At 42.7% G+C, this 14161-nt stretch overlaps 1 protein-coding gene across 3 annotated transcripts in view; it reads left to right on the top strand.

Annotated features, from left to right (window-relative positions):
• Positions 1-14161, top strand: part of SRGAP3 (SLIT-ROBO Rho GTPase activating protein 3) — a 186780-nt gene that overhangs the window by 122305 nt on the left and 50314 nt on the right. For all 3 annotated transcript variants that reach the window (XR_014560471.1, XM_083723327.1, XM_083723328.1), the window contains exons 7-9: positions 11633-11854; positions 12608-12709; positions 13711-13908. Coding sequence is in view for 2 of the 3 variants with exons in the window: in XM_083723327.1 (XP_083579453.1) it covers positions 11633-11854; positions 12608-12709; positions 13711-13908 (522 nt within the window). In the remaining variant the exon portion in view is untranslated. The remainder of the gene's footprint in view (positions 1-11632; positions 11855-12607; positions 12710-13710; positions 13909-14161) is intronic.

Here is a 14161-nt window from a genome sequence, read left to right on the forward strand (position 1 = left end):
AAGGGAACTTTGAATAAAGAGAAAGTAACATAAAATTATCAGAAAGTAACATAAACTTATCACATAGTGAAGTTTTGTGTTGCACTTTTAGCTGTCCAGTGGTACCTCAGGTTAAAAACTTAATTTGTTCCAGAGGTCTGTTCTTAACCAGAAACTGTTCTTAATCTGAGACATCACTTTAGGTAATGGGGCCTCCGGCTGCTGCCGCGCGATTTCTGTTCTTATCCTGAAGCAAAGTTCTTAACCTGAGTTACTATTTCTGGGTTTGCAGAGTCTGTAACCTGAAGCATCTGAAACCTGAAGCTTCTGTAACCCAAGGTACCACTGTACAGTGGTACCTCTGGTTACGAACGCTTCTGATTACAAATGCTTCAGGTTACAAGCTCTGCTAACCTGGAAGTAGCTGCTCCTGGTTGCGAACTGTGCCCCAGGATGTGAACGAAAATCATGCTCTGGAGGCCCCATTAGCGAAGGTGCGTCTCAGGATAAGAATGGTTTCAGCTTAAGAACGGACCTCCAGAACGAATTAAGTTCGTAAACAGAGGTACCACTGTACTTACTGTTATCCCTGACTCTACCTCCCATTAACTGTTTTGCCTTCTGAACTGAAGGTGGGTGCCTTTGCTTTGGAATAATAATAATAATATTAATACTACTACTACTAATAATAATACCTTCATTGTCAATGTACAATCTGTGTGCAATGAAATTAATCAAGCCTACCCCCGCCCCAAACACTCAATATCATTGCACTCTGTGTGCTAGTCGCACAGGGAATTGTTCTCCATTCCCTAGCTTACGGGGTTGTTCAGATAAAGTCAACAGCCTGGCAATAAAAAAGGAATAAACCTCTTCCATCACGGGAAATTAGTTTCTCTCAAAAGATTCAGTTCAGTTTGAATGCACAGCTTTTACATTCCGCTCTTCTCTGCTGCTTCCAGCTTTGGAGGCTATTTTGCAATGCCACTGGTAATTTTAAGCACTTGAACCACTCACTTCCTCTGTAGCTTCTGTGGAGGTTACCCCCCCCCCCACCTTTGTACGTGAAACAAAGATGAGAAATACTTCCTGTCAGCAGGAAGTACTGGCCAAAGCTCCTCTGTCTCTTTGGTTATCAGACTCCTAGCTTCAAGTAGCAAAATGGCAAAGACTTAAATGTGGCAGAGGCTTGTGTAATTTTCAGCGTTCTTTTAAACCAGGGGTGACTAACCTTTGGCCCTTCAGATGTTGCTGGACTACATTTTGCTTAGTCGTGCTGGTAGGAGCTGATGGAAATTAGAGTCCAGCAACATCAGGAAGGCCACAGGTAAGCCATCCCTGTTTTAGACTGACTATTGCTAAAAAGCGTGCTCTGCCCTTGTTATGCACAGTGGGAGCAGGTGGCGTTGTGGTTGGAACCACTGAGCTTCTTGGGCTTGCCGATCAGAAGGTCGGCAGTTCAAATCCCCGTAACGGAATGAGCTCCCTTTGCTCTGTTCCAGCTCCTGCCAACCTAGCAGTTTGAAAGCACACCAGTGCAAGTAGATAAATAGGTACTGCTCCGGTGGGAAGGTAAACGGCGTTTCCGTGCGCTGCTCTGGTTCACCAGAAGCAGCTTAGTCATGCTGGCCACATGACCCAGAAACCCTAACCCTAACTCTTTCGGCCAAAAGTGAGATGCACCTCGTAGTCAAGTTTGACTGGACTTAACTATCCAGGGGTCCTTTCCCTTTCCCTTTGGCTTGTTATGTACACAAGAAGCAAGAAGTAATTTTGGGATGGGAGGCAAAGGTTGCAGTTACTCTTTAGGATATCTGGTCCCCCCCCCCCCCCCCCGCTTTTAAAGTTGGAGTTGATTCACATGACTATTTGGGAAGGGTCATCTTTCAGTTTCTCATGGTGGGAATTTGGTTACTGTAAGCGAATGGCAAGGAACTTCTGGCCTACAGGCCAAATTAAACCAGACTGACCAATTTGGTCCATAAGGCTGTTTTTGGTTGGCCAGACCCACCTGTCAGTCACCCAGTATCATATGATATCAGCCATGGGACTGGTAAAGCCTCTTGATTGCAGCCGGTCTTGCATTAAGTGCTGTTTAAACTTGGTTCTGAATGCAAGTCCCTGTTGCTTTCAGCAGGGTTCAGATCCACTTGGGAGAATAAGCGTATCAGCATAAATTGCCAGTTTGGTCCCATACAGTGTAGGGAAGAAAGAGTGTTGAGTTGAATTAAGCTCAAAATGACCCTCACAGTGTTCATCTGTAAATATTTAAAGGTTCAAGAGACCTAAAGGGATCAGAGCAGATGTGCAACTAAATGCCCCACATTCCCCCCCCCCCTTCTGGTAGCTCTTTAAAGCTAAATTTATAGGCAAATCCCACATTGACTTGAAAACTTGACATTTGGTTTGTGGCTTTGAAAATAGCTCAAGACGGAAGCTCATGTGGCTGAAAGAGCCTTTCTTGATGTGGGGAGTTTAGTCTACTCCTAGCCTGGCTGTAAGGCAAACACTTTTAATTAGATATTGCTATGCCTCAGATGAGGAAGTATGTGGTTAGGCTGTTCTATCACTATTTTAAACTGTGGTAGAAATTGACAGCCACACCCACCAGAAGCACAAATATGGGGTGGGAAAGTGCGGGTGCAAGATAAAGCAGATTTGTTGAACTTTTTTTCTTAAAAAAATTTAATTGATTTATTAAACTTCCAACATGTATGAACTTTGATCAGCAATCTTCTTAATCCAATCCTTGTTTCACAAGAGGAAAAAAAGTGAAGGGGGTAGCATGGGAGCCCCAACTTCTGAACACCAATCTGTGTTATATGTGAACCAACCCTATTTTCTTTGTGCTTCTTAGTTCTTGTCTCTTGCTTGCCTTTCTCATTTTGTAAACTTTCTTCTTCTTATTATTATTAAATTTATACAAAACAGAGAGAACAGTTATAACAACAGATGAAAATTAAAAGATGAAAAACAAAACTATTTTAGTCATGTAGAATGAGCACATGAATTAAAATGTTGCTTGCTTTGTACGAGAAATGTACTTCACCGGATCTTTATTGCATTCCCCCATAGCATGTATTTCAGGAGGGCGCAATGTGCTCTGCATTATGACGTGAAATCTGTGACATGAGTGGGACAGTAGCCTTTCTGAGTTTTTCTATAGTAAAACGACCTAATAATCAAAAGTATTGAGGTGATTAGCTTGTCTCGCTCAGAAGGAGACCATAACAATAAGAAAAGTGGCCCACATTCAGAAAATGCTAATAAACCTAAAAATATAACCAGTTTAGATGGCATGCCTTCACTCAAACCTCACTTGATAGTACAGCCAAGTTATGCACATTGCAGTTTGCCAAAGCTTGCACTTTATAAAGGATTTATTTTCCTCTCGACAAGGCACAAACAAAGGGTGAGTTATTCATTTCTCTCTCTGTGGATCTGTATAGTTATGCACAAGTGTGTGTGTGTGTGTGTGTGCGCGCGTGCTTTTATAGTCTGAAATGATCCCTGAGCCTGGTAGAAAACAAGTTTCAAAATGCTTGTTAGTTTTAACTGAAAAGCAGCCTAAGTGCCCCTGAGTAATAACGATTGAGTTATTCTTACTGGAACAGCCTATAGGTAATGTTCTTAATACCTGGAAAGAAAGCGGCAGCCTTAAATTTCCCTGGCCCCTTTAAGATATATTCCAACAGTAAATATATCCAGAGGGTGCATTGTATGGTCTACAGAAGAAGAAAAAAGAAGCTTGAATTACTCCTCATTCCCTCCTTCTGTGTAACATATGAAAAGTGTAAAGTGAGGAAAACCAGCAGCTAGAATAAAAGTACTGTGAGGAAGCCCCAGGGAACAGTAGAAAATCTAGGTTAAAAATATTTGCTGAAGATGTTATAAGTACCTGTTACTGTTTTTTAATATATAAAGTGTGCTTCCCAAGTCCAGTTAACTAACTGTAGCTAAACTTTTGAACAAAATTGGCACTTTATGGGCAATAATATCTATCATTAGGCATACTAAGAGACAATGCTTTAGGACATATATTGAGCAATGCAGAGGTCAGGAGATAACTCCCATCTTGGTTAAACACACTTAGAGAAAAAACTTACTTGCATCCTGTAATGCATAGCCATTCGTCCCACTGTTGATATGGCAGCAAATAGCAAAAGCCAGAGCCAGCATATTATACTGTGGGAGCAATGTCCACAGGAATAGTGCACCTAAATTTTAACTTCAAGGTTGTGACCTTGAAAAATGCTAAAATCCACTGAGTACTTAAAAAACACACCGAGATCAAGTTATTTGCTTTATGCAAGTGGTGGTATAAAGTTGAGGCCTGGGTGCAAAGAGGGTAGCCATGTATGCTTCCTCTCTGTTTAATTCACAATGCAACCTGGGCTTCTTTTATGTCACTCTCAGAGAAATGAAAACCCTTGAGGTCTTTGTTTTTACAGTGTTGTAACAGGTGAAGCAGCCGTTTCAAATGGAGTGGTTTGGATGTGAAACTTCTACACAATTCAGAAATGGGCAATCTAATTGTTAGTAATTCTTTTTCACACTTGCTGCAAGTGCTGCAAGTATATATGCCACAACATGAACCATCAGGTTAGTAACCTATATGGAAAGCCAGCCGTTTATAATTTGGCACTTTCTGGGGTCATCCAACCATTTTGTTCTTAGCTGTCTCTGTGTGTGTTTAGCTGCCTTTTATCCAAGGGAGCAAAGATAGTTCAATAGCTTCATGGTACATCAGAATCAGATGATGGACTGTAGACTCCACACTGAGGGGGTAGCACAACTTTTTATAGGGCCCACTTCACTAACCTGCAGGGGTCCACTGGAAAGTTAATTCTTGAAAAGCTGAGAGCAATATCAGCTCTTATAAATTCTTATTTATAATAATATTAGCTTTCAAATTTTTAATTTTTTCCCCTTTTCTTAAATGGGTATTTTTAAAAATACCTTTCCTACATCTTTTCTCCCCTCTTTGCGGCACTGAAGTGTGAAGTGCTAGGCATGGTGCTAATAGCCAGAGACCAAAGGAGCTGTAAAAAATAATGTTAGTCAGGCTACTGCCCTACTTGTCATTAGCAGCTGGGTTATTTGAACTACACTGCACATGCTGGTTTCAGCATGTTTCCAGCAAGGAAAATAAGGAGCAGCATTTCAGAATTCTTCTGTGCAGTGCAGGTGAAATGCAAGGGAGTGTGACATTTTCCCGAAAGTCTGGAGAGAAGATTTAGACTGGTTCAAGTTCATCCTAACCCCCAGTGTGAACTGAGAATGTACTATGGTTCAGTGGAAGCCATCAGAGTTTCTGATATTGACTACAGCGAGAACATTTAAACACAATCATTATCCTGGAGATAAGCTGCTGCCCTGCAATCTCAGCGTCCTGGTTTTAGTTATTCTTCTACAAGTGTTCCCAGGCTACCTGGGGGGATTTATTTAGGCCCCTGCGCATATTGCTTGTTTTCTAATTTCGTTCTGTTTCTGTATAGAGTGTTAGGAAGGAATGCTAAAAGCTTTGCCAGATTAAATCTCTTTACACCCCTCAATGGCTGCTTCACATTTTCAGTAAAGTGAGTTTGGGGCTTTGAAAGAGGTTGTTTCCTTCTCATAGTGGGGTGAACACTGGCAGCTGTATTAGGAAGCATGCCTTGGCCTCACTCACCCCACTGCCGCGAAATGGAACTACAGAAAGTCGGGGGGAAATTCCAATAGGAGTCCTTTTGCCCAGGTTAGCTAAAAGAAGCACAAGAGACACACCTCCCCCTGCCTTAATACAACTTATTTTGTCACCTCCTGGAGTCAGAAAGAATTATACTCATGCTGGTCACACATAGGAATTGATCGGGGGAGATATTTGGTTCAGTTTGCATTTAAGTGCAAACTTACTGAATTCTCCCTTCGGTGCAAACTTTGTCTTTTTATGAGGAGGTTTTAAAAGAGTCGTTGCACTGATCTCTCACCGAGTGTTGTTACAACTCTCCTGCTCTCCCTCCCTGGCTCCCTTTTTGTGAGGCACTCTGCTGTCATGCTGAGGCTGTCCATTTGCAGTTGAGGGCCTCCCATGTTTCACCTTCAACACTGAGCAGCTTTTCCTCCATCAGGGCCCTGGCACACAGACTATTTGCAGCTGAAGAAGGGGAAGGGCTGGCAACAGGATGTGACAGTAAAATGTGGCATACTGAGTTCACAGTATGTCAGATACAGAGACACAGATATAATCACCCAGTATTAATAGAAGCTGTGTGAATGCAAGAGACAGACTGGACCCTTTCTCTGTGCATTTTCCTAATTAAGCCACTGTCCCTAAATTGCTATGTGTGATGTGTGTGTTAATTGAGAATCAGGCATAGGAGCGCTGATAAGCATCCTCATCCAGTATCTTCATCTGACTCCGCCTTCCCCCTGTGGCTGCAATTAACACTGTATATGAAATGTAGGAGAGCCTGACCCTAGATCTCCCACGTCATGTCTGGAAAAGCTGGAGGAGGAGGAGGAGGAGAGGACTGGAAGGGACACCCTGGGAAACTCAGCTGTGGACAGCCTGAGGAAGTAGCATTCACCTTGATTTGTGCCTATCAACAGCAAGTCTAGAGTGATGACCACTGTTTCCAGGACCTCTTCTCTTTGTGAGACTTGTGTGGCCTGCTCCTGTTGGAAGAGGGGGAATCACTATAGCAGAGAAGATATATGCAATGCCTCACATTCTTTCCTTCTGATTGGTTCTCAACAATACCAATGACTAGGTATCATCTTGGCTGTGAGTCCTGGAAGACCTGCTCCTTGTCTTGCAGGCCTTTTCCCACCTGGCCTGGGGAGGTGGGACCCTAACTGACTCCCACTATAAAAATTGAGGCTGCTGAACAGGCTGTCAGGTTGGGGTATTGTTTAGGGGTTTGTGTCTTCATTTTAGCTTTTTTATGATTTATGTGGAAATGGTTGTTTGGTTATGTACTTTTTGATGTGTTTTATTTATGACTACTTTTGTTATGTTTGCGATTATGTACCGTAAATCATATTGTAAGTCACCTTGGGCATGGTTTTAACTACGGAAAGCTGACATACAAATAAAATGATGGTGGTGGTGGTGATGTCTAGTTTGGCTGTCACAGTGAGAGCTCATTTTCCATACTAGAGTGATAACCGATCTGGTCCGTAGCCGCTTCCTATGCTTTTAAACAATCATAGATCATTCTTATAGATTCTGCTAAGTTGCCTGACATGAAGAACCACACTAGCGTGCTAGTTCCCTGTACCCTTGTTTCCTGTACCTGAACTGGATTATGCTAAACTCACACTCAAGAAACCCACCATGAAATGATGGAGCCTGTTAAATGCTTATGACCAAGGCAGTAATGTGGATTTTCTAAGACTTCAGTCTTTCTGATACTTGGACTGAAGTAGTCCTGATGTTTCCTATGCCAATTTTGAACTCCAGAGTAACTCTTTTTACCCAGGGAACTGTGGGCACTTGTATATCACTGAGCTCTAGGAGACCCATTAGTTGTTTCGTGTTATTATAGGGAGGCTTGAACAGAGCTGGTCACCTGTTAGATTGGAGCAGGAAGGGACTCCACCACCCCAGGAATTGGGGGTTGCTGTCCAGAACCTTGGACAATATGCTGGCATCTGTTAGGAGTCTTAAGGACTGAGAAAGGTGGAAGGAGAGCTTGCTTACACAACCTGTTCATTTGCTTCTGAAGTGTGGCACTGTGAGAGCTTCTCCTGGAACTATTGTGCCACCTTCCTGAGTTGCTTTTGTTATTGCTGCTGCAGATTCACACACAGATCGTAGTTTGAGCCTTTTAGCCTCAGGTACTAGATTTCAGACATAGCAGTCAACAAATTTCCAGTCAGATTGCTGCTCAGGTTGGCTAAAGCAATGGTAATTTGAATATCTTTTGTAGAAACGTTTGGATATAATTTTTGACCAGTACTTTTAGAATATACTCTACGAGCATATATAAACCGTTTGGAGGATGCACTTAGTTCTGAACTCTGGTTGCATCTTATTTCCTGAGGTACTTGGAGAGTAAATTCCACTAGTATGCCAGACTCTGCAATAGCTATATAAGAAAATACAAAGTCCTATAAAATTCTTAAAGAACTTGGACCTTTCAAATGTTTCCTTCGCCTTCCTTGTTAATTGTTGCAACCCATAACTTTGCTCCAGTGCATTAAATTTGCATAGAAAGGCTGTGTTAGGACATGTTCCTGGGGCTCGGTCATATGCAATGGAACTCCTTTCCCCTGAAAGTTTGCCACTGTTCTGGCCTGAGCATATTTTGGGAGCAGTGGAACATAATTTTGCTCTTTGGGAGCAGACAGTGGCTGAATTAAAATTCTCAAATTTAGTAGAATTGCATGAGTTTATATCTAAAATTACTACCTCTGTGCTTTGGTTCATTTTCAAAAAGTAGCCCAATGTTTGGTAACCTGGAGTGGATCATTGGATCATAACATTGTAAAATTGGAAGGGGTCCCAAGGGTCATCTAGTCGAACCCCCTCCAAGGCAGTGGTGGTAATCTGGCTTCATGGAGGCTAATTCATAGTTAAGTCTAGATTTTTGCTTGTGTCATAAATTAGTTGTTGAAAGCTTGATTTCTGCTGTCTTTTGAAATCTTCTAGAAGTTCAGACCACATCCCTGAGAGTGGGAATTGTATGTGTCTGTGTGCGCGTGCGCACATGCATGAGCTGCTTCTTTTTGCACACAGTTAGAGAAATCCGTCTCTTTGGTATGATTTAAATTTGAATTGAGGGGTGTCTCTTCACATCAGTAAAGATGAGATGTCGTCTTTGGCTAGAGTTGCTTATGGCAGTAACTGAGCTTTGAGATTCACTTTGAGTTAGGAATGCAGAAAATATCCTGCTGTAAAATCCTTTTGTGAACATGCATTGAAAATAACAAGAGATCAGAGGACAGTCAAGAGCTCAGGAAATGCCCTCTTGGCAGCTTTCTGCCATATATTTGGAAAACAAAGTGTTGCTTTTCTCTTGTTTCCACCAACCATCTCATTTTTATTATTCAATGTAAGGTCATGGAATTATATTGCTCTGTCTTTCATGATTCAAGCATTAATGCTAAAACTGGTCAATATTGTACTGAGTAGAAGGATTATTGCAACAAGATGACTTGTCTACTGCCTTCAGCTGAATGGTAAATGGTAGGCAAGCTTGGAGCAAATTCACACATCCCCATACTCAGGGAATGTATGGCATCAAACGCACCTCAGTACAGGGAACAGATTCTCTTCTGGCGGGCAATGCAGGCAGCTATAACAGCTAGAAATTTCTTCCAGCTCTTGCCTTCTCCGATGGAGTTAAAAAAGCAATTATCTCCAGCTGCAACTTTGCTACCATTTCTTCCTGGATATTTTTCCTGCTCTTCTGGCCACCACTGCTGCTCTTATAGGCAAACTGATCTTCCTCTTCATTGCGTGGACAGGCGGAGTCCCCAGATCCTGCGCAGTCCCCCCGTCATGTGGAATAGCGACTCAAGACAACGTGCTATGGGATTAAATTGGCCACAACTTTATTAAATTTCAAATGTGGGTAGACCTTGGCTCAGGCATTGGGCGTTCTCCTTCCCCAGCCCCCAGCCGGGGACCTAGGGAGCATCAGGGTTATCCAGTGTGTGTGGGGGGGGGATGGGCCGGCTCTGGAGAACATATGTTCAAGCAGAGATAGCCGCCCCCGTAATGCCGCCGCCGCAGGGGAGAGCAATGACGACCTTCCGGCGTACGGTCAAAGCCTCCCTTCAGAAACCCCTTTAACTGGGAACCCTGGTATCGCCGCCACAAAGAGGAAGATGGACAAAAGGATTCCGCCCAAGGCCTGATACCGCCCAAGTTGTGACGTTTTGCTACGGGAAAGGCGAAACCTGCCATTGCAGGGAAATTCCTTTCCGGCCCTTTAACAGCGACCTTAACGTAGCAGCGCCCGCATACCTGTGAAGAAAAGTTAACCTGCAAAACCTGTGAGGAAAATTAACCTGCAACATAAGACATTGACTGAGGGTGGGTAGGGTGGGAGAAGCTCTGGAGCCAAGTGAGAATTCCCAGGTAAGATCCTCCCTCCTTTGTGTGGGCAGGTAATCCCTCCCCTACCTGGCCTGGTCTCCTTGGCAACTCTTCCCCCAGGTGGGATTGGACAACTGACTGAGGTAGGCTGAGACCTCCAGGTATCCCACCTGAGGGAAGGCAAAGCCTAGCCTATGCTGTAGGAGCCGCTCCAGATCTAGGGGCTGCACGCGTCCACGCAAAGGGCACCCCCCATTTTAAGCGGGGAGCGATCATTCTGAGTCCTAGTCCCACATTGTCCTATGGAAGGTAGAGTGCCCACTTTCAATTTAGGGCACAGAGCTCTCCCAACATTAACTAGATTCGGTGTTCTGTGACTGGTGGTGTTGCTTTGCAATGCCAGGTCAGTGCGCTGTAAGTCCTTGCTTATCCACGATTTCATCTTGGATAAGAGAGCAGACTTGGTGTGCATTACTGAGTCTTGGGTAGGTGAGCTGAGTGCAGTGAGTCAGACCCAGTTCTACTGGCCTGGGTATAACGTACAGCACTATTTAATGGATAGGTTGGTAAATAGTTTAAAAGTTGCACGCCCTCTCCATTTCACCAGTGAGTGTCCATCAGTCATTCTACCCACACAACACTCCCGTAAATACAAAGCAAACAGAAAGGAGGTGGCACCCTTGCCTTTGTCAGAAAATGGTAGTTTGGGGACATGCTCCGTCCAAACCTGGAGGTAACATTTAGCCATAATGGCCTGTAGCCATTGATAGACTTGCCACTCTATGATGAATAATGAAATACCTCTAGATTTCCATATCCATCTTATGGAAGGATTGGCTTTACCTGCTTGAGTGTAAGCCAACACACTGCCTGTGTTTATACATTTGGGATGGGAGGGAGAAATGCCATTAAAATTCAGATATCCCTCCAAAGTGAATAATGCAGGAATATTTTATTAAGCATGAGAAGCTGCTCAGTCACAAGAGATGTGGCAACAGGGGCATCTTCTCTACTATAGTAAGCTTTTATGATAATAGGGATTTGTTTTGACTCCTGGATTATTTTTGAAGTCCATTAAGGATACAGTTCTATGCAAACTTTCATGGGAATTCCACAAAATTCTGCATAATGTATATATGATCAACTGATGTCATTTCTTTGATTTAAAATGTGGCTAATCAAATATATCAATGCATGTGAGAAGGGAAATCCTAGATCAAGCAATGAGTGATAAAGGGTAAAGTTTTGGGAGTTTGCTTCTACACGAAACCTCTGTTGTGATATTCGTAGGATTGATTCATACCAGAAAGTGGACACTCACTTTTATTATTTACCCATATACCGGTAAGTGTTTCTATTGTGTCCTTGATTCCATACTTTTACCATTTCCCACAGTTTACCTTCCCTTTTGCCATGTCTTGTAAGCCTGAAGGCAGGGCCTGTGTCTTTCTCTTTGTTTTCTGTACAACACCTCATTTTATATAGGTGCTCTATAAATAATATAAAGAAGAAGAAATAGATATTGTATTTGGGTTTTCTTCAGGTAAAAGGCCATTATGCCAAAATATAGGAGAAATTACTAGCTTCTGCGGTTGAAGCAAATGACTGTTTCTCCCTTTCCCTTAGTGCTGTGACTTGGGATTCCATGCCAGCCTGGCACGGACGTTCAGAACATATCTCTCTGCTGAATACAATCTAGAAACCTCACGTCATGAGGGCCTGGACATCATTGAGAATGCTGTAGACAACCTGGATGCACGGAGTGACAAGCATACAGTCATGGATATGTGCAACCAAGTCTTCTGTCCTCCACTCAAGTTTGAATACCAGCCTCATATGGGGGATGAGGTAATGCTATCACCATGGTAGAAAATGCTTTCAGTGTGACATATTGCAGTATGTTTCCAGCTTCCCTTCAGACGTAACACTTTGCTCGCTCCGGTGCTGATAGTGGGAGTTGCCGTAGGTACTACATACATAATGCATTAAGGAGTTACTAATATTTAGGCCTTTTAAGCAGCAATTAAGTCAGATCCTTGCTTTGAGAAATTTCTTTTATAATCCAACACTATAAACAAATAGATTTTGTAACAATAGAGCAGATTTGCTGCGTTGCCATAAATAACAACTATGCTCAGTATTCTGTGTCTGAGTGAGGTTATATTTCAAGCCTGATAGAAGGATTATACTACTAGTTAAAAATTAAATACAGTGGTACCTCAGGTTACGAACTTAATTTGTTCTGGAGGTCCATTCTTAACCCAAAACTGTTCTTAACCTGAGGAGCGCTTTCTCTAATGGGGCCTCCCGCTGCCACCGTGCTGCCAGCACGTGATTTCCGTTCTCATCCTGGGGCAAAGTTCGCAACCTGAGGTACTACTTCCGGGTTAGTGGAGTTTGTAACCCGAAGTGTTTGTAACCTGAAGCGTTTGTAACCCAAGGTACCACTGTACTCTGTCTTTTGTTTTTAATACCCATCAGTCCAACGTTTTTGGACATTTTTATCATGAGGATGTGCATTCTTCGTTGTGTTAGCTCTTTGATACCTGTCAATATTCTCATCCTTCTTGAATTTGCATGGTCTTATCTGTTGTCCTTCAGGTATGTCAAGTGAGCGCCCAGCAGCCAGTTCAGACAGAGTTGCTCATGCGATATCACCAGCTGCAGTCTAGACTTGCCACACTCAAAATAGAAAATGAAGAGGTGAGAGCTGTAATTGTCTTTAATCCTTAAGTAAATATGCTTTATTGATTCATTTATGCGAATAATTCTATGCAAGGTGACTTTTAAACTAACAGAGATGGCTAAAGAATTAAACTGTATTGGACAAGCATACTTTTTTTCAATCCAAGGGCTTGTGATCCCTTGGAGAACGCAGACCAGGTTTGTACTGGGCGCCACACAAAAGTCTGATCGCGTATAAGTGGGGGGTGGGGTGCCTGAAATAGTAAAAGGGGGTAGTGGGTTTTGGTGCCTCAGGGTCTGAAGGAAGCACTCCAACAACATAAATACTTTGAGTATATTTGAGTATATTATAAATATTGTCTGATCATCCTTGTGGTCATCCTGCATCCTGTTATATGAATGATATATTTAACCAGAAGAGCACAATAAAACCATGCCAGGTCTTTGACTCCGGATAGGAAACAGGCACAATGGCTTGCTTTGTAATACTTGTTTTGCTGCATTGTTTGAAAGCACCAAATCTCTACTATAGATGGGGCACGTCACAAAGAGGCTCTTTATAGCTGCCACCTGAAGGTGGAAGGCACACAGTGGGTTGGGTGATGGTGGACACCACCAAACCAGTTCCTGCTAGTTTATACAGACTAGGATGATATGTGTGGGTTGCGGAGCTGTTATGTTATCATTATAGCACTGTAGCTATAAACTCCTGTAACAACTTCATAGTGCTGTGTCCTGTAGTGCTTCCTGGTTGGGTGCTATTGTCATTGTCACTGGCATCTAGAAATCTCTTAAAAATTCATTTCTAATGTGGTTTCAGGTACAGAACAAATTGCTCATCCATACACAAAAGCATCTAATCCCGGGGACCCTATATTATCTTTTCCTCCCTAGGAAATCTTTCAATTTCAAAAAATAAGACTAGCTTGGTGTGTCGAAGATCATGTACTGACGGTGACCTAACTGTGTCACAGCAATTCACTTTGTCTCGTAATCGCCTGTGCCTTTAATTTCTGCAGGTGCGAAAAACATTGGATGCTACTATGCAGACATTGCAAGACATGCTGACAGTGGAAGATTTTGATGTCTCAGATGCCTTCCAGCATAGTCGCTCCACTGAGTCGGTCAAATCAGCTGCTTCAGAGACTTACATGAGTAAAATAAACATTGCCAAGAGGAGAGCCAACCAACAAGAAACTGAAATGTTCTATTTTACTGTGAGGATAATCTTATGTCTATATTGAGCACAGTGTGGTAAAAAAGCAGTAGATAAGAAGGCTTATCCCCTGTCAGGGAAAAAGGCGGGTATAAACTATATACTGCTAATAAAAGGCTGGCTCTTACAGAGCAGTAGCTTCCCCTCCTCTTCCCATTTTAACTGTAGGGAGGTCACATTTTTGTGACAATAGAGTGTGCTGGCATTTCAATAGCTACACCTCTCAATTCGCCACATACACATTCACATGACTA

This window comes from Podarcis gaigeae (genome assembly GCF_964106915.1).
Source record: "Podarcis gaigeae genome assembly, chromosome: 2".
Classification (NCBI taxonomy): Eukaryota; Metazoa; Chordata; class Lepidosauria; order Squamata; family Lacertidae; genus Podarcis; species Podarcis gaigeae.